The 22,876-nt window shown below is 53.6% G+C and overlaps 1 protein-coding gene across 4 annotated transcripts in view; it reads left to right on the top strand.

The window, feature by feature from the left end:
- The window catches only part of TJP3 (tight junction protein 3), a 59,494-nt gene that overhangs the window by 21,678 nt on the left and 14,940 nt on the right, over window positions 1-22,876 (top strand). Inside the window, exons 1-6 of one of the 4 annotated variants that reach the window (XM_075903310.2) lie at window positions 5,035-5,236; window positions 10,636-10,692; window positions 11,090-11,214; window positions 11,800-11,902; window positions 14,732-15,242; window positions 15,902-16,005. In XM_075903310.2, coding sequence (XP_075759425.2) covers window positions 5,219-5,236; window positions 10,636-10,692; window positions 11,090-11,214; window positions 11,800-11,902; window positions 14,732-15,242; window positions 15,902-16,005 — 918 coding nt within the window. In that variant the 5' untranslated portion in view covers window positions 5,035-5,218. Of the gene's footprint in view, window positions 1-5,034; window positions 5,237-9,634; window positions 9,657-10,635; window positions 10,693-11,089; window positions 11,215-11,799; window positions 11,903-13,031; window positions 13,155-14,731; window positions 15,243-15,901; window positions 16,006-22,876 lie in introns of those variants that run through there. The other 3 variants (XM_089774943.1, XM_089774942.1, XM_089774944.1) reach the window with 3 other exon arrangements.

Below are 22,876 nucleotides of genomic sequence, written 5' to 3'. Positions count from 1 at the left end.
GCCTCTCTTCATCTGGGACCTGTTCCCAACCCCTGATCATGTTAGTTGCCCTCCTCTCTCCCAGCCTCTCTCTTCCCCTCTCCCACCTCCTTTACCCAGTCTCCCCCAGTTTTGTTCAATAAAGACAGATTCCATTTTGGAAGACACGTTATCTTTATTTTGTACATCAAGAAGAGGGGCTAGGGAAGGGTAAGTGGAAGGAGGTGAGGGAGGAATGGGGTATGCGCCCCTGATGGGGAGGACTGGGCTGGCTCTGCGGGCTTTTGGGGTGGAAGCTCTCCTGCAGCCCCCCAATTGTCCCCCTCCCCAGATGGCAGCCTGCGGCAAGTGCAGCTGGGCTGATGGCCGAGTGCTGTGATGTGCCCAGTGTGGGCACTTAGGGCACTCCAAGCCAGGACTGCTTTGCAAGTGGGGCACCCCTGAGAACTGTCTGTCCGGGGTGGGGGTCGGGACCCTTTAAGCACAGCCCTCAGCTAGCCTGAGAAAGCATCTCCACGCTCTAAGTCCTCCTCTGATGCCCTGCTGGCACTGCTTCCGGCCATCCATAACCCCGCTTCAGGGTCCACTTAATGTGGACGCGCTAGTTCAAATTAGCAAAACGCTAATTCGAACTAGTTTTTAGTTCTAGCTGCGTTAGTTCGAATTAGCTTAGTTTGAATTAACTAATTTGAACTAAGTTAGTTCGAATTAGCGCTGTAGTGTAGACATGCCCCAAGATAGTTAAGGCCAAAGCAGACTCTGAAGAGCTTCAAAAAGTGAGCTTCACAAAACTAAGAGATTGGGCAACAAAATGGCAAATGAATTTTAATGTTGATAAAAGCAAAGTAATGCACATTGGAAAAAATAATCCCAACCATACGTACAATATGATGGGGACTAATTTAGCTAAAACTACCCAAGAGAGATCTTGGCATCATTGTGGATAGTTCTCTGAAAATAACCACTCAATGTGCAGTGCCAGTCAAAAAAGCAATACTTGAATACTGTGTACAGATGTGGTTGCCTCATCTAAAAAAAAAAAAAATTGGTATTGGAAAAGGTTCAGAAAAGGGCAACAACAATGATTGGGGGTTTGGAATGGGTCTCATAGGAAGAGCGATTAAAAAGGCTGGGAGTTTTCAGCTTAGAAAAGAGGAGATTAAGGTGGGGAATAGGAGAGAAGTCTATAAAATCATAACTGGTGTGGAAAAAGTGAATAAGGAAAAGTTATTTACTTGTTCCCATAACATAAGAACTAGGGGCCATCAAATGAAATGAATAGGTAGCAGGTCTAAAACAAACAAAAGGAAGTGGTTTTTTCTTCTTCACACAGCGCATGGTCGGCCTGTGGAACTCCTTGCCAGAAGATTCTGTGAAGACCAGGACTTTAACAGGGTTCAAAAAAGAACTAGATGGATCTAACCTCCATGAATCTATCAATGGCTGTTAGCCAGGATGAGTAGGAATGGGTGACAGGAGAGGGATTGCTTGAAGATTCCCTGTTCTGTTCACTCCCTCTGGGGCATCTGGCATTAGCCACCGTCGGCACACAGGATACTGGGCTAGATTGGCCTTTGGTCTGACCCAGTCTGGCCTTTCCTATGTTCTTTTGTTCATGCCTGTGTGTGTGAAAGAATCCCCCACAAAACACTCTACTGCGCACACTTCTGCCCCCACGGAGGGGAAGTGATCCAGCTCATGACAGGGGTTAGTCATGTTGCTTAATGAATGACTGGAAGGTGCCCAGAGCTGGTTGCGATGAGCAATGCAGAAGAACCTATACAGAAGAGGAGGCATTAGGCTGGTTCCCTGTTCACTCGGGGCTGGCCTTGGGCTGCTTGCAACCCTGTGCTCAGTGCCAGGACTCTCCTATTTGCTTCTCCAAATGTAAATATTTGGGGCAAAGTTTCAACAGGCTGCACAGCAAAGAGCAGAACAGAGGCTAAAGCCTGAATCCCTGCACGCGAGGCACCAAGGGTATGTCTACACTACCCCGCTAGTTCCAACTAGGAGGGTAATGTAGGCATACCGCACTTGCAAATGAAGCCCGGGATTTGAATTTCCCGGGCTTCATTTGCATAAACTGGGCACCGCCATTTTTAAATCCCCGCTCGTTCAAACCCCGTGCAGCGCGGCTACACGCGGCACGAACTAGGTAGTTCGGACTAGGCTTCCTATCCGAACTACCGTTACTCCTCGTGGAATGAGGAGGCCTAGTCCGAACTACCTAGTTCGTGCCGCGTGTAGTCGCGCGGCATGGGGTTCGAACGAGCAGGGATTTAAAAATGGCGGCGCACAGTTTATGCAAATGAAGTCCAGGAAATTCAAATCCCGGGCTTCATTTGCAAGTGCGGTATGCCTACATTACCCAGCTAGTTCGAACTAGGAGGGTAGTGTAGACACACCCTAAGTGTCAGATGCTGCTGCAGGTTTCTTTCATATGCAGCAGCATCCTGCAGCCTCAGCCCACACAGGAAATCACAGCCAGCTCGGTTCCTTATGCACCTGCCATCTTTTGGCTTGCTAACGCCGGAGGTAGAGGAATATTGTGGGAGGACACAGGAGAGGGGAACTAATCTAGTGTCTCCCTAATTGCTGTCTGTGGCGAGTAGGCATGTGTAGCTGATAATCCGATAAGCCTAGGTGTATTGGTTAATCAAACAACAAATAGTCTGGTAGCACTTTATAAACTAACAAAACATGTAGCTGGCATCATGAGCTTTTGTGGTCACAGCCCACTTCTTCAGATGACCGGAGTTTTGAGTTTAGGATGTCCTGACCCAAAATAAATAGGGGAGAAAGGAGGGGGGAGGGGGCGGGAAGGAAAAAAATGGAAGGGGGCAGGAAACAAGAAGCAGAGGGTATGTAAATATCAAAGGGAAAACCATCCAGGCAAAACTGGTAATCTATAAGCACCTAAAAATTGGATAGTTAAAAGAAGCAGATAAGGATCATAGATAGCAATTGGACAGGAAGGATACTAACACAAAGATCTGCAGACAAAGAGCTGTTGGCACCTTCATTGTTTGGTTGGTTGATAATGTCCCAGCCATCCATTATCTTGATTGAGGCCATAGGTGTGAGAATTAAATTTGTGGATGAATTGTAATTCCCATACTTCTCTGTGTATTTGCCTTGTAGAATTGGTCTGTAACAAGACAGCCCCGTGGAGATCTTTTAAAGCGTGACCAGGTAGATTAAAGTGTTCCCCAACAGTTTTCTGTATGTTCCCTTTACGGATAGCTGATTTGTGTCCATTGAGTCTTTCCCGCAGGGCCTGTCCAGTGTGTCCAATCTATACATATATTGCATTGCTGGGGCATAGATCAAATTACTGGATCTTGACCACACACATTCCCCCACTTGCTGTATCCCAGGCAGCAAGGGCGGGGGGGGGGGAGCAGGAGCTAGTGCTGGGGGGAGCAAGGTTAAAAGCTGGATTTTCCTTCCCTTCCCCCCTCCCCCAGCCTCCCAAGTACCAGCTCCACAGTGCCACCTGCCCCTGGCAGTGTGGGGGGGAGGGGAGGCTGCCACAAAGCAGCCCCTGTCTGCAGGGGCCCAAACACCCCACAGAGGCTGCTCCACATCCCGTGGACAGGCCTTTGTCCTCAGCAAGCCTGGGCCCACCATGGGCAGAGGCTGCTTTGCTGCAACAGCCCCTCTCTGCAGGGGGTCCCAGCGCCCTGTGGACGGAGGCTGCTCCGCATCATGCAGTGTAGCCTCTGTCTGTGAGGAGCTCGGACCCCCCATGGACAGAGGATGCTGCCACCCCACACTGATGCCTCTGTACTGGAAGAAGCAGCGCAGGGCAACGGGCAGCTGATTTTTAAACTGGCTCCCCTCATGGACCAATTCCCCCTGCCACCTTAAGCTGCTGCCTCTGATACAGAGGCAGCAGCGCTGCTTGGCAGGGGGCTCCCTGGGAGAGGGGCTGGGAGCACAGAGATTTCATGGGGTCCCACGACTGTTCAATTACCCCATCGCTAACTCCCTAGTGGAGAGGTCCCAGGGAACTGGCTTCTCTATGTTTCCAGTTGCTAAAATGCATCAACAAACCCTAAAATATCCGGGATTCTTTCCAAATCGCTGTCCTTTGCCATGGAGAAGCGACGGGGCTACATGCCTGTGACTGGTGAGGTGACAGCTCATGATCATGAATCGGAGGGAAGGCATCCGCCTGGCAAGGTGTGGTCCATGCTGTGAAATGTGTGAGGATGCAGCGTGGGCTGAGTCACCCACCAGGATACTGACGTTTTGTGCTTAGATAGCTCCCTTCAGCTGGGACTTCACAGTGACTTAGCCATGTTAATGAGCCTAATTGAATCTTGGCCATGCCTCTGGGGGGTACTGCATCCTATATACAGCACAAGCATTGGGGTTCCCATTTTACAAATGGGGAAAGGGAGGTGACTTGCCTGAGTCGGTGGCTGCAGAAGGAACCCAGGAGTCCCGATTCTGGATCTGGTATGCTGTGAAAACTGGGCACAGGCTCCCACGCAAGCAAGTGTGAGTTCAGCTGGCCCCAGTAACAAAGCAGAGTGGTTAGTGAGCCTAGAACACAGCCAGGGCCCTTGCCCGCTCCTGGAGCTAGCTGGAGTCAAACCAGCTGCAATAGATGAGCCCAGACCCAGATTTTCGCTTTCCCACCCTTGCAGAACCCAGGAGTCCTGGAGCTATTGGATCTGTGCTAAATGAGATCTATGTTTATAGTGACTAGGAACCATCATGGGATGGCAGCGTGGCAAGCCTCCTTTGCTCCTCATTCTCCTTCCTCCTTGCCCAGGCAGCAGAGCTCTGGCTGGAATCTGTCTCAGGACATGTGTTCCTGGCATGCACCTAACTTCCTGCAGAATTGTAGCCAGCTCTGTTCTCCCGGGTCAGCTGCCTGTAAACCCTGGCCTGGAGTCTTGTGCAGGAGCCTGGCAGGGCCGCAGGTCAGCTGGCTACCTGTAGAGCACTTGAGCGCAAGCCAACTGGTCTCTTGGAACAGGTGTGCCCACACCTGGCTGTGTCAGCAGGAGGCGGGGCTAGGGCGAAGGGGAGGAGGCGGAGCAGCAGGTGTAAAATCCCATGTCGCTGGGAGAAGGAAGAAATGATTTTCAAGAGCCACAACCTGCAGCTGAGCACAGATACTCTTGGCCTCTGCACAGCGCTTGTCCCCCTGGCTGCCTGAAGCTTCCCGACCTTTCATCCCCAGAGCCAGCCCTGCCCATGGGAGCAGCCTGGGGCTTGGTGGAATATGGCTGTAAGATTCCAGGCAAGTCTCTTTTCCCAGCGTGGGGGTGGGGTATTCGGGGAAGGAGCTCCGGGGCCAATAGCTTTGCAAGTGCTGTGCGCAGCAACAGCCATTGTGGGGCAGGGAGCAAAGGGACCTGACGGGAGAAACAGGGTTTATGCTCCAGTTATCCAGCAGCCCGGTCAAAGGACAGTAAGTCCAGGCTCGGAACCAGGCTTATCTGAGGGTGGGGGAGGAAAGTGTTGGGAACTCTGCCCAACAGGCCCTGTGCTGCTGCCAGCCTCCTGCTCCTGAATCCGTCTGGGGTGTCGTGTTGTCAGTTGCTCTGCCCGCGGGGGACAGGCCGGCTGGGGAAGGGTCCACGCTGGCATCATTTGGAGCACACAACTGCTATGAGTAGGCAGTGGTTGGGCGGGTAGCCCCTTCTGCACTGCTCTCAGCCCTGGCCCGGGGATCGATTCAGTCCAGGGTGCCTGGGCTGAGCATGACTGCCTGGCATCCTGTGATGCTCGCTCCTCCTGGAGGAACTGGCTTCATTGCCCAGTTTTCACTGCATACCAAACTCCTTTCTGGAGGCAGGCAGGCATTGGCAGCAGCTTGTTCTTACTCCTGGCCTGGCTTAGATCTGAGCCAGCAGCCTCCTTCCAGAGGAAAGTGGATGCGAACATCAGGATGGTTCTGGGAAGAGTCTGCTCACAGCCTCCCCTGCTCCCACTAAAGGCAGCGGCAACCCCCACTTGACCTCCTTGGACCACGTCTGGCTTGGTGCACGGTGCAGATGTGTGTGCATGGGGCTGCACTCCTCTATTGCTTCCTGTGCTGCAACCTGCAAACACTGATTTTTTTTCAGGCAACGAGACCTGGTTAACAATGAGTTTTGCTTTTGTGTCACTTTGTTAATTGCTTTGATCCATCCGCTGTTCTGAGAAATCTTCTGCTGGGGGGACAGTCTCTGCTGAACCTAAGGGTTGAGCTGATGCGTCAGTTCCCCTGCAAGCAGGTTGGCTAGAGAGGGGCCGAATAGGAGCTCCCCCAAACTTGAAATACGGAGTTGGCAGCTTGCTCCCTCTTCTAATTGTACCCTGCAACACAGCAACCTCCCAGCCTGTTCTGTTCGCTGTCTGCCTGTCCTTTTTGTTTACAGTCTGTTTGGCTGTTCCCTTCCTTTGGCACCCGCCCAGGATTCCGCCTTTGGGGTTGCGGAATGCCTTGTCCTGCCCAGAGATATGCTTGCAGCTCAAGGAATGTTCAGCCCAGCTGCTCTGCTTGGGTTGGAGGGTTGTTTGTGGGTGGCTTTTTCAACACTGAGCCTCCATTCTCACTTTAGAATCATGGGGCGGGAAGGGACCTCAGGAGGTCGAGTCCAGCCTCCTCCCCAAAGCAGGACCAATCCCAACTCCATCATCCCGGCCAGGGCTCTGTCAAGCCGAGACTTAAACACCGCTAGGGATGGAGATTCCACTACTTCCCTAGGGAACCCATTCCAGTGCTTCACCACCCTCCTAGGGAAATCGTTTGTCCTAATATCCAACCTAACCCTCACCCACTAACTTGAGCCCATTGCTCCTCGTTCTGCCACCTGTCACTACTGAGAACAGCCTCTCTCCATCCTCTTTGGAACCCCCCTTCAGGAAGTTGCAGGCTGCTATCAAATCCCCCCTCACTCTTCTCTTCTGCAGACTAAACAAACCCAAATCCCTCAACCTCTCCTCATAGGTCATGTGCTCCAGCCCCCTAATCATTTTTGTTGCCCTCCGCTGGACCCTCTCCAATGTGTCCACATTACTTTTTGTAGTGGGGGGCCCAGAACTGAACACAGTACTCCAGATGTGGCTTCACCAGTACCGAATAAAAGGGAATAATCACATCTCTAGATCTGCTGGCAGTGCTCCTCCCTAATGCAACCTAATATTCCATTCACCTTCTCGGCTACAAGGGCACCCTGTTGGCTCCTATCCAGCTTCTCTGTTGACTCAGATCCACTGTAACCCCCAGGTCCTTTTCTGCTGAGCTACTACTTAGCCAGTCGGTCCCCAGCCTGTAACAATGCTTGGGATTCTTCCGTCCTTGTTGAACCTCATCAGATTTCTTTTGGCCCAATCCTCTAATCTATTCAGGTCAATCTGGACCCTATCCCTGCCCTCCAGCGTATCTACCTCTCCCCCTAGCTTAGTGTCATCTGCGAACTTGCTGAGGGTGCAATCCATCCCCTCATCTAGGTCATTGATAAAGATGTTGAAGAAAACTAGCCATAGAACTGATCTTTGGGGCACTCTGCTAGAAACCAACGAGACATCGAGCCATTGATCACTACCCTTTGGCCCCAACAGTCTAACCAGCTTTCTATCCATCTGACAGTCCATTTATCCAATCCATGCTTTCTTATCTTGCTGGCAAGAATATTGCGGGAGTCCGAATCAAAAGCTTTGCTAAAGTCAAGATACATCACATCCATGGACTTCCCCATGTTGACAGCCAGTTGCCTCCTCATAGAAGCTAATCAGATTGGTCAGGCACGACTTGCCCTTGGTGAATTCATGTTGACTATTCCTGATCATGTTTCCCTCTTCCAAGTACCTCAGAATGGATTCCTTGAGGATCCCCTCCATGATTTTTCCAGGGACTGAGGTAAAGCTGACTGGTCTGTAGTTCCCTGGATCGTCCTTCTTCCCTTTTTTAAAGATGGGCACTACATTTGCCTTTTTCCAGTCATCCGGAATTTCTCCTGATCTTCATGAGTTTTCAAAGATAATGGCCAAAGGCTCCTCAATGACATTTGCCAACTCCCTCAGTACCCTCGGATACATTAAATCCGGATCCATGGATTTGGCTATGTCTGGCTTTTCTAAATAGTTCTTAACCTGTTCTTTCTCCACCAATGGCTGCCCACCTCCTTCTCATACTACGTTGCCTAGTGCAGTATTCTGGGTGCTGATCTTGTCTGTGAAGACAGAGGCAAAAACCACCTCTAGGTTGGTGTTGGTGTCGGTGTCGTTCTACTGATGCAGTCTTGGGGCAGGGTTGTCAGTGTAGTCCCGGAGGCGTCCTCACATGACATTAATCTTGAATTAAAAGTTATCTTGAATTCCTAGGGCCTCCAGGCCAGTCCTGGATGGTTGGCAGCCCTACCTGGGGCAATCAGGGCCTTGTGATCATTGAAGTGTCACCAGTAACGCCCAGGCGATGCCGTGGTGGCTGTGGGTGAGGAGGTGAAGCGGGGGGGGGGGGTCTCTAGACTTCACCCCTTTCTGGGAGTGGCTGTTAACACTCAGAATCATGGTGTCCTCCCTGTGAGGATCCTCAACCTCCCTGATCTTCCTCATCAGTGGCATCTGGAGCGCCTGTGAAAGTAGAAAGAATTATACTGTAAGAGAAAGATGAATGATGCTGTAATAATTGAATAAGTAGAAGGAATACTGTTTGTCTCTGAACAGGAAGAAGAAAAATATGTGAATGTTGTTTGTAGGGATGCAGATCAGAGTGCTAGCCAGGTGGGCCTGAGTTAATAGGAAAAGGAACATTAGGTGTTAGGCAGAAAGCAAGTGAGATAACCAGGGAGATATGGACAGGAGGTTGCTGTGTGCTTGATGTGGAAATGAAGATACTTGACTAGCCTCACACAATCTTGTGAAGTTTTGCCCCTCTTTTAATCCTGTTAATTTTGGCTTTCTTGTGACTGTATAAATCAAGGGGTTTGAACCTTGTATGGCACTCACATTTTCTGGGTGCATTTAGCAGAGCGGCTTTGCTAATAAACAGAGCGGTCTGACAAATCTGTGAGTCCTGTCTGACTTTGACACGCCCATTTTCCACACCACTGTGCCAATGAACCCCTCCCCACCCTGACCTCTAGCACCCCCTGCATGTCTGATCTACCCCCGTGAGGGGTATGATCTGGCTTACTCAACTGCTCACAGATCTTTTCCTGATTCTTGTACACCAGGCTGGGTCCATGAAGATCTGAACTGCATGGTATTTAGTTACTGTGGTTTTGAGACAGCAGGTGTCTAGTAATCCCCTTGGAGCGTGGGTCTGCTCATTCAGAATCTGCAACTTGCTCAATGCATTTGCCTTCTTTGGATGACAGATATCACCCTGCACCAGGGACGTAAATTCCATTCCTGACTGTCACGCCATTGCTCTGGGGTTAGTCATGGCTGTGTTCTATACCTCAGTTTCCCCCTCTGTGGATGGGTGATGTGGTTATTGGTAAGTGCTAACTACCGGTTGTGAAATGGCAAATTATAGGGTATGAAATACTGTACCTGGGCTTACGATATGTTGTCCTTTGATAGGCAGACATCCAGTAGGAGCTGTCTTTGCATATTGGCTGACTAAATAAACTTGATTTCCCCTCCCTAATTTGCATAGATACTTTAATTCAGGGACCTAGTGGACGATATCCGGCAGGCGCAGGAGGCCACCTGCAGCAACCCGCTTGGTGAGGCTCCTAACACGCAGGGTTTCTCACCTCTGTGGGTTACAGTAACTGCCAGCAGTTTTCCTCGTCGCTCGCGCTGCTTGGCAGGTGTTTAGTTTGGCTAAAGGCCCCTCTGCTTCCATGTGGCAGACGATTGCACTGGGCCCTGGAGACAGCGGCCAGTGAGCTGACTCACTAGCTGCTGCCTGATCTGCTTTGGGCTCTCTTGACCTGGGCTCCTAATCGGGGCTACTGCCCCTTCCCCAGTGCCGGGCAGCTGAGTGACTCCGGACAGACTCCGTCTACATGGCCTGTCCCAGGGCTGAGCTCTCCAGCCACCCAGAGGGTGCTTGGCGTGCGCCCTGCTCTCCTCACCGAGCCAGCCCCCTCTGCCTGCCCCAGGGGCCCAGGTCAGTGCGGGCAAAATTAGACCCTTTCCAATAGACCCAGGAGGGACGTGGGTTTCTGAGACTAATGAAGAGGCTTTTCCCCATAACTCCTGAAAAACATCAATAAATCTCCCCAGCCCCCTGTTGAGGTAGATGGGTACAGCCCTGTGTCAGCTGGGGAAACTGAGGCACAGGTGAATGACGTGACTTGCAGTGACTCACTCCACTAACCCTCAGTCCCTTGTTGTAACCATCACACGTGCTGCCTCCTTGGCTCCATTTGATCTCATTGCATTGGGATGAGCCTGCTGTGGGCAGGTGAATGCTGAGAGTTTCTGTCTGTAGAGCACTTAGCCCCACTAGCCTGGACACGCCCTTAATGGGAGTCGCTCCCAGCTGGAGGCTGGGTTTTGGCAGGAGGGGAGGGGAGCCCAAGCTATGGCCAGTTAGCTCCGCAGGAGGAAGGCAGCTGCTTTCTGTGCCGCTACAAGGGACTTTTAGGACGGCCAGATCTCAGGGGCGGGGGGGCCGGTGTCTAGAGAAGTGACCGGAGCAAGCTGGCCACCCCTCCCCTTGTGCCAATTGACCGTCCCTTTTCCTCCGGCTCCCAGGTCGCAGCCATGGAGGAGATGATCATCTGGGAGCAGCACACGGTGACGCTGAGTAAGGTGAGCCCCCCCGCCCCCCCCGCCCTTCGGTGGCGTGTGCAGGAGGGCAGGCCTGGAGGGCACGCCTTATCAATGGGGCCCCTCTCCCTTCTGGAGCGACTGGGCTCCTAGCACCATTAGCTGCTTCCCTGTGGGGCCCTGCTAATGCCAGCCTGGCAGTACAAGCCTCCCCTGTAAGCCGGCCACAGTGTCTACTTGATTCACCCGGCTCTCTCCACTGTGCCCTTGTGGTGCCTGGCCAGTGCCAAGTAGCCCCCAGCAGCCTGACCTCCTGTGCGCCAGCTGGGTCCTGCCCATGAACCCATTCATGGCACTGCCTGGCCTGCTGCCCGCCCTGCTCCACGGCAGCCAGCCCCTCCTGGGCAGAGTCTGACCTGGGGTGTGTGTGTCGCACTAGGACCCTCGACGGGGCTTTGGCATCGCCATCTCAGGAGGCAGGGACCGTCCCAGCGGCGTGGCTGCGGACCCCTCCATCGTGGTCTCAGATGTGGTACCTGGCGGTCCAGCAGATGGCAGGCTCCAGTGAGTGGAAATGGGGATCGTGAGCGGAGGGGCCGATCGTCTCCGAGTTCTGGGGTCTTGGATTCAGGGCCCTGGGGAAGCAGCACTTCTGGCACTCGCTGCTCAGCGGCTAGGAGGCGCTGTTGTCACCTTTGCTTTGCAGCGGGGGAGACTGGCCGAGGGTCCATTACGGCCTGGGAGGTCCTGGCTCCACTGGTGCTCAGAACATACTTCATGGGGGTTGGGAGGCAGGTCTGCTGGGGTCACGAGCGTGGGAGGAAGGGAGGCGTTAGCAGCTGCGCTAGCTCCTGGAAGGGACCTGCCTTCCCAGCTGCTGGCTCCTGACCTGGTGTCAGAGGGTGGAGCTGGGGAAGGCAGACTGGAGGACATGGGCGGGTTTGCACCTCGAAGGGTCTCCTGCCTCCTAAGGGGAACCGCAGAGGAACAGCTCCCCAGGGGCAGAATTTCCAGGAGTGAAATGAGCGTGGGACTGTCGCCACAGAGGCGTTGGCCTAGGCTGAGAGGCTGCCCCTAAGGCTCCCCAGTCAGCCCATGGCGGCTCTGCGCTGGCCAGGGATCTGCCTGACCTGGGTCTTTCCTTTCCAGGATGAGGGATCACATTGTGATGGTGAACGGCCTCTCCCTGGAGAACGTGCCCTCCTCCTTCGCCATCCAGACGCTCAAAACCTGTGGCAAGTTAGCCAACATCGTAAGTGTCCTGCCTGGGAGGGGCTGATCTGGCTTGGGTGGGAGGAGAGGTGACAAGGGTCCAGCATGAGGCCTACGTGGAACTGGCTGCAACTCCCCTGCAGAGTTAATTCCAGGGCTAATTTGTGTGGTTTGCCCTGCACTTGAGTGTCACCCTCACATTCCGCCCTTATCTCGACTGCGGCAGTGTCACGAACTCCTGGTGTCTGGCCCGTCGGAGGGCACAAGCCAATGCCTGAGTTAGCACCGCTTGTCGGCTGCTAATACCACTGATCTGTAGCACGGACTCAGGCTTGCTGCACTCCAGCGCTGCTAGTCCTTCAGGGCCTTCCCACAGCCCAACACTCCCCCCGTGCCAGAGAAACAAACAAGTTCTACAACAAACTCCAAGAGCTGGGCAGTGAAGCGGTTTGGGACGCTCCCAGGAATCTTAGTTCCACCCGGAGCCAGTGAATGCCAACGCGGGGTATACAAGCTGGAGAGCAGCCGCGCTCACTGGAGAGGAGCAACTTGAGTTACAACGGCAGGGCAGACATACTCTGAGTAAGTGAGGCCCCATCCCCTTTCAGCAGGGCTGGATTTGGGTCGCCCTTCTCCCAAGCATTTCGTGACCAGCAACAGCCCTGGTTCTTCCACCCCAGGGCTTGTTTAGATTGGTGTGTCTCTGTCCCTGCTAACCTGGCAACTTACCTGCAGGGACAAACCAGCATCTTCAAAATATTGCAGAGCTCTAACTTCTGGCAAACTTTTAAAATTGTGAAAGAGGGAAACTCTAGGAATAATTACCGTAATTTAGTGAATATACCCTGCACCCAAATATAACCCACACCCGAATATACCCCACTGTCTTTTCTATTTCAGTAAAAAAAAAAAAAAATCTTGTACACCCTGTGCACGAGAATAACCCGTAGACTTTTCTGTGCCGGGGGTATATCTGCCGGGGGTATATTTCCTAATTTACGGTGCGGGGAGAGGAAGTGGGGGGGGGGGGAGAATTAGCCAGCCACTCACCGCCCCAGTTCCTGCACAGCTGCCAGCCTTCAGGCTGGGGAGCGCTTATCCCCCGGCTCCTCCGTAGCCACAGGAAAGGGGCGGCGGAGAAGGAACCACCATCTTCACCACTCAGTTCCTGCGCAGCCACAGGAACCATCATCTTCCGGGCAGGGAAGCGCTTCCCCCCCCCATCCCCCCACCCCCATTCCTGCGCAGCCGCAGGAACCACCAGCCTCCGGTGAGATTAAAAAAAAATGCTGGTGAGTTTAAAAAGCCCTATATACCCCACACCCGAATATACCCCGCGGGGGGGTGTGTGCAGGGTTTGTAAAAATGAATATAACCTGCGGGCTATAGTCACTAAATTACAGTATTCACAGTTAGAGCTCAAAGCCACTAACAAGCATTCTGGGGTGTTGAACAGCAGCACCAGTGGTTAACTCCTCCTCCTCACTTCTGTTTAAAGCTAAACTTTCAGATCTGTAATTGAATCTGAAAATAGGTACGTCAGGTCCAGAATTTGTAGTATGACACTGGGAACCCTGGGCCAAATCACCCCAGATGTAGGCTGCCCCCCAAAATTACCTGTTAACATTTTAGCTTCTAACTAGGGATGTTAAAATGCGTGTATTTGGGTAAACATGTAACCGCACAGGAGTGAGGGGGAAGGTGGCTCCTCAGGAGCCAGTGTGTGGGGGGGGGCCTGCTTACCTGCCCCCTCCCCTGCATGCTGTTGCTGCAGGGAGCTGGTATGTGCAGAGGCAGCAGTGCGGGGGTGGGAGGGGCTGCGTGTAACCGTGAAGGTTAACCAAGGAGCACAGGCTCATCGGTTAACCACTTCCATGATCACAGCCCTACTTCTAACCCAAAATTCTTGGCTCCGAGTCCTGTGCTCACTCCTGTCCCAGGCCAGCGGTGGCGGAGCAGAGGAGTCCTCAATCCGACTGGTAGATCTGCCCTGCTGGATGGTCAGGACTAGGACAAGTGGCTCCGGGACTTTTGGTGTCACTACGGTGATGCCGAACTGCTCTGACTGCCTGAGACTCTGCCTCAGAGCCCTGGGAGCAGCCAGCCCAGAACAAACAGAGGCAGTGTAGTCACTGGGCCCTGCGTGGCCCACCCTGGACACACCTGATTCAAGAGGCTGTTCCAAAGACATGAGCCAGTGGGGAGAAGGCACGTAGTCAGGTGGAGGCGAAGGGGATGGCTGGGTCACAAACATGAGCAGTGGCAGGGAGGGTGGAGGTAGGAGGGTGATTAGAACAGATGGGCCAAGTGGCTCTTGACATGTCCCGTCCTCCCCACGTTTAGTCTGGGACAACATGGCTCCTTCATTAGTTGGCCCAGTCCAGTCCAGCACACACCTAGGAGCTGAGTCAAGGTTCGTGGGACTGGTCTTACCTATGGAACTGTTTTGGCTAGGGGGGTGATTACTGAGCTAGTTACCGCAGGCTAAGCCCCAGTGTGGGTGCAGTTATGCTGGTATAAAGGTGCCTTTCCCTGGTGTAATTATTCCCCTCTCCGTGTGAGATTGCCGTACTGGTACAAAGCACCTTGCAGCAGCATAACTGCATCCTTGCTGGGGCACTGAACCGGCTTCTCTGTGCTGGTACATTCAAGGGCTGCAACTTTCTGGCCAGAAACAGGGGCTCCTTTGTCACTGACTCGCTGTGGGGCCTTGGGCAGGTAAGGTCCTGCCTCTGTGCCGTGACTTTCTCCCTCTGCAAACGAGGAGAATGACACCCCGGGAGGTGAGTGGTGGCTCTCTTGGGAAGGGCTGTCTGTGTCTAGCAGAGCACGTGGGGTTTTCCAGTGAATTCTTCCTTCCCACCTGCAGACAGTGAAGAGACCCAAGAAAATTCATCTTCCTGTGACCAAAACCAGCCAGGCGCTCTCCAGTGACTCCTTGCACACGCCCGATGCTGTCCAGTACGATTCGGATGAGTATGGGTACCAGGGAGACGAGGCGTCGCCACGGAGCACAGGGAAAGGAGACCGGCACGACAGTTATGGCAGGACTCGGCCTCAGGATGATGTGGATTACAACAGAGGCTATGACGGAGACTCCTCCAGTGAGAGGAGCTCCGGCCACTATCGGGAGAACCGCGATATTCGAAGGCCGACATCCAGAGGCAAAAGGCGGAGCCAAGATGGCAGCTACAGGAGACAGAGCCGAGACAGCGGCTCTGAGAGGCAGAGTTACCACAGACATCACTCCACCAATGGGTATGGCCACGAAGAGGACACCCATGGGCTTGCCCTAGTTTCTGGGTTCAAGAGGCTGCCGCCCCAGGAGGTACCAGTGAAACCCATCCACGCTGTTCTGGTGAAGCGGAAAGAGGATGAAGGTAAGAAGCAGCTTCCTGCCAGCCCCTGCAGTGCGAATGAACCATCCTTCATTGCACAGGCGGGCGGGAGGAGCAGAACAGGATGACTTTAAGGCAGGGTGGGGAACCTCTTTCGGTTCGGGGGCTGCTGACCCCCAGACAAGTAGATTTTGCGTACTCCAGCCCCACGGTGGGATAGTGTGTGTGGCAGAGGGGGTGGGGGGGGGAATGGAGTGTCTGCACAGGCTCCCCAGTAGTGGGGAGGGGAGGAGCCCTGAGCCTCGGGGGCGGGATCCAGGCGAGCCAGGGGTACAGGTTCCCCATCCTGGTTTAAGGGCACAGAGATTAAGGGCTTCTAACACCAGTGAGGTTGAGCAATTGATGTCACCTACGCTGCTTTGCCTGGGAGGGAGGCGGCCTAGGAAGGAATACCCTGACCTCCACGCACGTCGCACCGAGTTAAGTCGGTTTAGAAACTGAGTTAAACGGGCGCAATTTGTAGGTATGCACCAGGCCCAAGTGACTGCAGTTTATGGCCTGGCAAACGCTACAGCTGGAGCCATGAGGGGCCCACACTGGGTACTAGGGGCCCGTGGTGAGGGCTGGTCTCCTGGAGACCAGAGCTAGAGAAATGTCCGGTCCCCTCCCTGAACCGGACCCGTCTCTCTCCTGGAGCGCAGAGTACGGCTTGAAGCTGGGAAGTCAGATCTTTATCAAACACATCACGGAGACAGGCTTGGCTGCCAACGACAGCTCGCTGCAGGAGGGGGACCTCGTTTTAAAGGTAGGCAGAGGGCTTGTGCTTGGAGCAGGGTGTCGGTGCAGGGTGCCATGCTGTCTGCAGGCCGTGCGATCTGGGATTCTGGGAGCTCTGTGCACTGGGAAGAGGAGGGTGTTTTGGTAACTGACGTTAAACTGCTTCTGCTGTCCCCTGCATGGCTCTGGAACGCCCTCTCTGCGGGTGCAAACTGGGAGACCGTCGCAGCATCACGGGAAAGGGCTGCTGTGCCCGTCGCCATCAAAACCGAACCCTTTGCTCGGGGTGGTGGCCACCCTGCAGCAGGAACTCCTCTCTAGTCTGCCGCTGACTTGGGCCTTGCCTCCACAGGCTCAATGGACCCATGCTAAAAAACTCTGTGTGTGTGTGTGTGTGTGTGTGTGTGTGTGTGTGTGTGTGTGTGTGTGTGTGTGTGTGTGTGTGTGTGTGTGTGTGTGTGTGTGTGTGTGTGTGTGTGTGTGTGTGTGTGTGTGTGTGTGTGTGTCTCGCGGGTAGGGGAGGACATAAAGTTGTTAATGCCGCCCCAGCCTGAGGAAATACAGTGAGCAACGTACATCCCTCCCGTAGCTCGCGAACAGACGACCGAGCGGCGACCTGATAACAGCCGCAAGAGAGGAGGGTGATCAATTATTCTCCGGGTCCACAGATGACAGGACGTGAGGGGCTTATTCTGTAGCAAGGGAAATGGAAGTTTAGATATTAGGAAAACTCTCTGTAAGAACAGACTGCACAGCCTAGGGATGGTCTAGGGCAGGCTTGCTTGGCCCTGCCTCCACCCGGGAGACTGGACTAGATAGCCTCTTGAGGTCTCCTCCAGCCCGGCATTTCTGTGGTTCGATCAACAAGAATGCTCCACCCCACACTCTGGTCCCCAAGCAAATCAATTCTCCTTGGCCCCGGGCCCTAAAGTTCCACTCAGACAGCCTGAAAACAGCCCTGTGGGTAGGATTGCTGTCTATTGCCCACCACTTGCCGGCCTGAGCTTTTAGTTAAAACATCGTTCCTGCTTGGGTGTTTTCTTAGCACCTCAGAGCCCCGTCTCGGCCCAGGACCCCTTGCTCCCAAGTGCTGGACAAACACCAACCTGGCCCCAAGAGCTGACCATCTGAGCAAAGTTGCTAGCGTTTGCTTCTGACAGCGTGTGGTGCTCCCAGAAATCGGTGTTTAAGGAGATGTGTGATGTTACTTCGACTAAAGCACCGAGCTGCAGATATTCACCTACACTTGTTAGCTGATCAGGGTTTGATTTTTGTAGCATATTATGTGATGAGAGCTTAATTTTTGACTCTTTATTACCGAGTTCTCCACTTCCAGTAAGTGATTTCATGCAAGTATTCCACCGTGTCCTATGCCTTTCTGTTTGTAGGCGCAAACAGGTTGGTTTGCTTGTCTTCTCCAACAGTTGCAAACTTTCTTTGGCTGAATAGGTTTAGCTCCTAGAGGTTCTTGTTGGTCAGGGATGTGGGGGTGTGGCACTGGCATGTAGATTACTCCCAGCTCTTTCCCTGCCAGGAGATGTTTATTCACACCCAGGCGCACACCCCCCCCCTCCCAGCACTTTGCAGCCAGCAGAATTCAGGCTGCCTGGGTGTGGCCATGCAGGCTGGCTCCTAGGGTTGATTTGTAGAGGAGTGGACAATGAGCGTGAGTATCGGTGGATGTGTGGGTGGTGCTGATAAATGGCTTCACACCACACTTCCTGGTGGTGTGGTTTTGCGAGAAGCAGTCCAACTGTGGCTCACATTGCGCAGGGCAGTGTGGGGTGTGGTGGGTGGGCAGTGTGGGGTGACAGTTTCTATTTTAAGTTACAGTGATTGCTCCCCGTCCCTTCTGGGCCTGCAAGTTTCTAAATAATTGGTTGCGTAAAATTATTCAGTTCGCCTCCCACACCCAATGCGGGCAGAACCAGCTTCCACCCCACGCCCAGCTCTGCGTCACCCCCACAGCCTCACTTTGGCACGGGCAGCATTCAGGGGAAGGGGGGAGCAGAAGCTATTGCTGGGCTGGTCCCAATCCCCGGCGATTCTCTGCCGCTGGAGGCTCTTGGCGAAGGAGGGAATCTTCTGTTGGGGGTGGAAGAGACAAGTTGTTGTGCTCACACTGTGCTCTCTCTCCACTCTGGGAGGCTACGGGGGCGGGGGGGACAACTTAGGGCTGTGCTCAGGCTGTTCTAACCTATTCCTGGGTTGGGTCACCCCCTGTCAGCCACAGAACAGAGATGGGGCAAAACACCCCCGGTTGTCCCTGCCCTCAAAGGACTGTCCACAATGCCTGGCCTCCCTTCTGAGACCATCCTCCACCGTGCTCCCACCAGAACGAAGGGGGAAGGGGGGTAACTGGGTCCCAGTGCTCCTCCACTTGCAGCTCCAATCCAGCCCCCGGGGCTTCAGCCTGAGACATGGGGACGGAGCCAGGAGGGAGCTGAGCTGTTGTGCTTGCCCGGGTGGCTTGGCTTGCCCGTTCGTTCTCCTGATCTTTCTCTCCCAAGGCCTGGCCTCTGCAAGAGCAGCTCTCTGCTTGCTGCTTTGCCTGTTGAGGCTTTGTCTAGATTGGGACTTAAAGGGGGGTTATTAGGGCACCCTCGTTAGCCCGGACTAGCTAACACAGCCTCGTACCCAGGCAGCCTCTTTGTGGTCAGATCTCCAAAAATGACTTCAGAGGAGCCTCTTAAACATTGTCTATCCTGTGTCTGCAGGACGCCTGCCCGTGTGAGGGCTTTCCTGCCCCAAGCCGCCGGGTAGAATGCTGTGCTCAAAACTCTGTCATGGCCGTTGCTTTGCTCAGAGCCCTCGGCTCTGGAAAGCCTAGATTTGGTCGTTGATGGTAGATTTCCCCCCTCCCCCGCCCCAATACCTCATCTGCAGTACCGTGTCCACCTCTGGGCACCGCGCCTTAGGAAAGGGAGGGACACTTTGCAGAAAGTCCAGAAAACAACAAAAAAGATGAAAGGTCTAGAAAACCTGACCTGTGAGGAAAAATTGGAAAAAGTTGGGTTTGCTTAATCTGGAGAAGAGAAGGCCAAGGAGGGACCTAAATCTTCAAGTATGTCAAAGGTTGTTGTGAAAATCATATAACACTAGAACTGGAAGGAACTCTGAGTCCAGATCCTTACCCTCACGGCAGGACCTCATCTAGATCCATAGTGCCCAAAACGCTAGCCACTAGCCTCATGTGGCTATTTGGACAGTTGAGTGTGACTAGTTCGCTATGGCAGTAGCCACTCTTGTGGTTGCTGCTTCAGAACTGGTTGGACACCCCAGAACTAGATCACAACAGATGTTTATCCAATGTGCTCTTAAATATCTTCAATGATGGAGATTCCACAACCTCCCTAGGCAACTTATTCCAGTACTTAGCCACTCTGACAGTTAGGAAGTTTTTCCTAATGTCCTTGTTGCAATGTCAGCCCATTGCTTCTTGTCCCATCATCAGAGGTTAAGGAGAACAATTTTCTCCCTCCACCTTGTAACACCCTTTTTAGGTACTTGAAAGCTATGACGTCCCCTCTCAGTCTTCTCTTTTCATGACCCTCATAGGTCATGTTTTCTAAACCTTTAAGAATTTTTGTTGCTCTTCTTTGGACCCTTTCCAATTGGTCCGCATCTTCCCTGAACTGTGATGCCCAGAACTGGACACAATACTTCAGCTGAGGCCTAATCATCACAGAGTAGAGCCCAAGAATTACTTCTCATGTCTTGCTCACAACACTCTTCACGTTGAGATGTGGGGTTTGGTTTGTTTTTTGGTGACAGTGTCACACTGAATCGTATTCAGCTTGTGGTCCACTCGGAGCCCTAGATCCGTTTCCGCAGTACTACTTCCTAGACAGTCACTTCCCATTGTGTGTGTGTGCAACTGATTGTTCCTCCCTACGTGGAGTACAGGTTGCACCTCCTTAAACCGGGACTCTCTGGTCCAGCAACATTTGTGGTCTGGCAAGGCCATGGATGTTCCTGGACTACAGAGCCCAGGCACAGGGAGGTCTGGTGGCGGGACAGGAGTGCAGTAGGGTGGGGCTGGTGACTCAGCTGGGAGGTGGAGGTGCAGCAGGGAGTTCTGGTCCCAGAATCAGCCCAGCTGTGGGGCTTCTGGCCCCAGCCCTAGAGCAGGTGGCTGTGGAGCTACAGTCCCAGTGGCAATCAGGGAGTTCCAGCCTCCACCCTGTCTGTGGAGCCCCAGCCATGGAGCCAGGCAGCTGCAGAGCACCAGCTCCAACAGCAGCTAGAGGGCCCTTGGAGGCTGAGGCAGCAGCAGGACCGGGCTGGAGCCCTAGCCCAGGGCAGCAGGGCATCCCTGGTCCGGGAAATCCCCTGGTCCGGGACCGGTCAGGTCCCCAGAGAGCCAGACCAGAGAGCTCCAACCTGTACTTTGCATTTGTCATTTTTTGAGGAAGAGCAGCCCTTGCACAAAAGGGTTTTTTGCACATAAAGGAGCCGTCTACACAGCACTTTTTTTTTTTTTTTTTTTTTGCAAAAACCTCTTGTGCAAAAGGGATCCGAAGAGAAAATGCAAATGAGAGTGCAACATATGCAAATGAACGCTCCATTTGCATTTGCGCTTCCGCAAGAGGCTCATAGTATAGATGTAGACTAAGGGGGGATATGAGAGAGGTCTATAAAATGATGACTGGTATGGGAAAAGTGACTAAGGAAAAGTTATGTACTTATTCCCACAATATAAGAAGTAGGGGTCACCAAATGAAATGAATAGGCAGCACGTTTTAAAACAAACAAAAGGACGTTTTTCTTCACTCCGCACACAGTCAACCCGTGGAACTCCTTGCCAGAGGATGAGGTGAAGTCTAGGACTTTAACAGGGTTCAAAAAAGAGCTAGATAGATTCATGGAGGTTCAGTCCTTCAATGGCTATTAGCCAGGATGGGTGGGAATGGTGTCCCTAGCCTGTTTCTCTGCAGCTGAGTGACGGGAGGGATCACGTGAGGATTACCTGTTGTGTTCCCTCCCTCTGGAGCATCTGGTATTGGCCACTGTTGGCAGATGGGCTACTGGGCTGGATGGACCGTTGGTCTGACCCAGTATGGCCGTTCTTATGTTCGTGGTGGAAGGGTCAGGGCTGGGGGCTAGCCTTCCCTGCCAGTCCTTCAGCATCGCCTGGAGCACGCTGCCTGGGAGGTGATTTCAAGGGCCCAGGGCTCTGGCTCCTGCCACAATAGCAGCAGTAACAGCTGGGGGCCCTGGGCCCCTTTACCACCGCCAGTCGGTGGGTCTGCACTGCCCTGTGCGGACACAACTACAGTGCTAGAAAAGCCCCTTATCTCACTCTAACCTGTTGCTAGAGTCCTGCAGGCCCAGGATATCTGCAGCTCAGTATCCGCAAGGGCTCCACTTACTGCGGTGTGCACCTCTGCCGAAGAGGCCCTGGCAGGAGGGTTAGACCAGACAGCTATAATTAACCTTGATTTGCGAGTGTGTTTTGCAGCCTGGGCACATCAGGAGGGGAACGTTGTAAGCGGGGAGCTAGCTGTCTGGTCTCATTCTGTGCAGTGGCTGGGACTGGGTGTCGGGATGGATCACACGGAGATTGACTGTTCTGCTCATTCCCTCTGAAACAGCCTGTAGTAGACAGGATACGGGGCTAGACAACCTCTGGTCCAACCTAATATGGAAATAGCCAGAGGACTTTCTGCTGCCACCAGATGACTTGACGGCAGGGGGGGAGAGAGATTCTCACTCCAACCACCTGTCTCCCTCCCAGCTCAGCGTCCCCGACAGCACTGAGCAGCCAGGCGCCTTCCTCGCGGGGGCTGCAAGGCTGTGGTAACCAAGAGGGAACAGGGTAGTCCTGCTCACCGCACTGGCTAGACTTTGAGGTGTGAGCCGACTGAACCGTGGCAGCGCTTTGCGTGGAGGCACGAGGAGCGCGGGCTCTCACGGGCGCTGCTGGGCGCGATCGGCCCATGCCTCACTCCCCAGGCTGTGTCACTGTGTAACACGGGTAGGAAAAGAGCCTAGGTGGGTGGGAACCAGCACACGCTGGTGACCCTGCCCGTGGCTACCAATAAACCGAGGGTCTCGTGACCACACAGAACCACGGTGGGTCGTGGGTTGCCCACCACTACTCCAAGAGCCTAGTTCGCCTGTAACTGGAAACACTTGAACAACAACAAATGGTCTAGCAGCACCTTCAAGACTAACAAACCGGGGAGCTGGTACCATGAGCTTCTTCAGATGAAACGTGAAGAGCTAGTGATATTTCACAGCCATTGTGGGAAACGCTTGGAAGTCTGTGGCTGAAACTAGGGACGTTAATGGTTAACCAGTAAATCTCACCCGTGACAGGTTATGGTCAACCATGGGGCTGGCGCAGTTCCCTGCCCACCCTAAGCAGGGGGCTGCTCCTGACCCACAGGGCCTACCACAGGCAGGGGGTGCTCCAGCCCAGCCAGAGAAGCCCCCAACCATAGTGGGGGAGGCGTGGGGCACGCCAGCCCAGCTGTGGCAGACAAGGGTGGGGGGCTGACCTGCCCCGTTCAGTCGGTTAACTGGTTAAAGTTAACATTTAACCAGCTAACTAATCAAACAGGGTTTTACCTCCCTAATGAAACCCCCTCTCTAGTAGTGTGGTGTGTTCTTGTTAACATGCCGACTGTTCTCCCTCTGCGTGTGCGCATGTGTGTTCACCGCATGATTAAGCCCCTTGTCCAGTGGCGGTTCCAGGGGATTTGCTGGCCTTCAGACCTGCTTGCATTGTCCAAAGGAAATTCTTTCCCTGATTTCAGCAGGGTAGCTATGGAGACTGGAGCCAGCCTTGGCCCTGCCCGCTCAGTCAACAGTCCCGCCCTCCCGTTGAGTGCTGTGGCAGGAGGTCCGCGGGCTGGCACGTGGGAGTGTTTGCCTGGGTGACTGGCTCCGCTCAG

The sequence above is a fragment of the Pelodiscus sinensis genome, chromosome 32 (assembly GCF_052426305.1).
Source record: "Pelodiscus sinensis isolate ZL-2025 chromosome 32, ASM5242630v1, whole genome shotgun sequence".
NCBI lineage: Eukaryota > Metazoa > Chordata > Testudines > Trionychidae > Pelodiscus > Pelodiscus sinensis.
The sequence above is the reverse complement of the archived record's forward strand: the minus strand, read 5'-3'. Positions and strand labels throughout refer to the sequence as shown.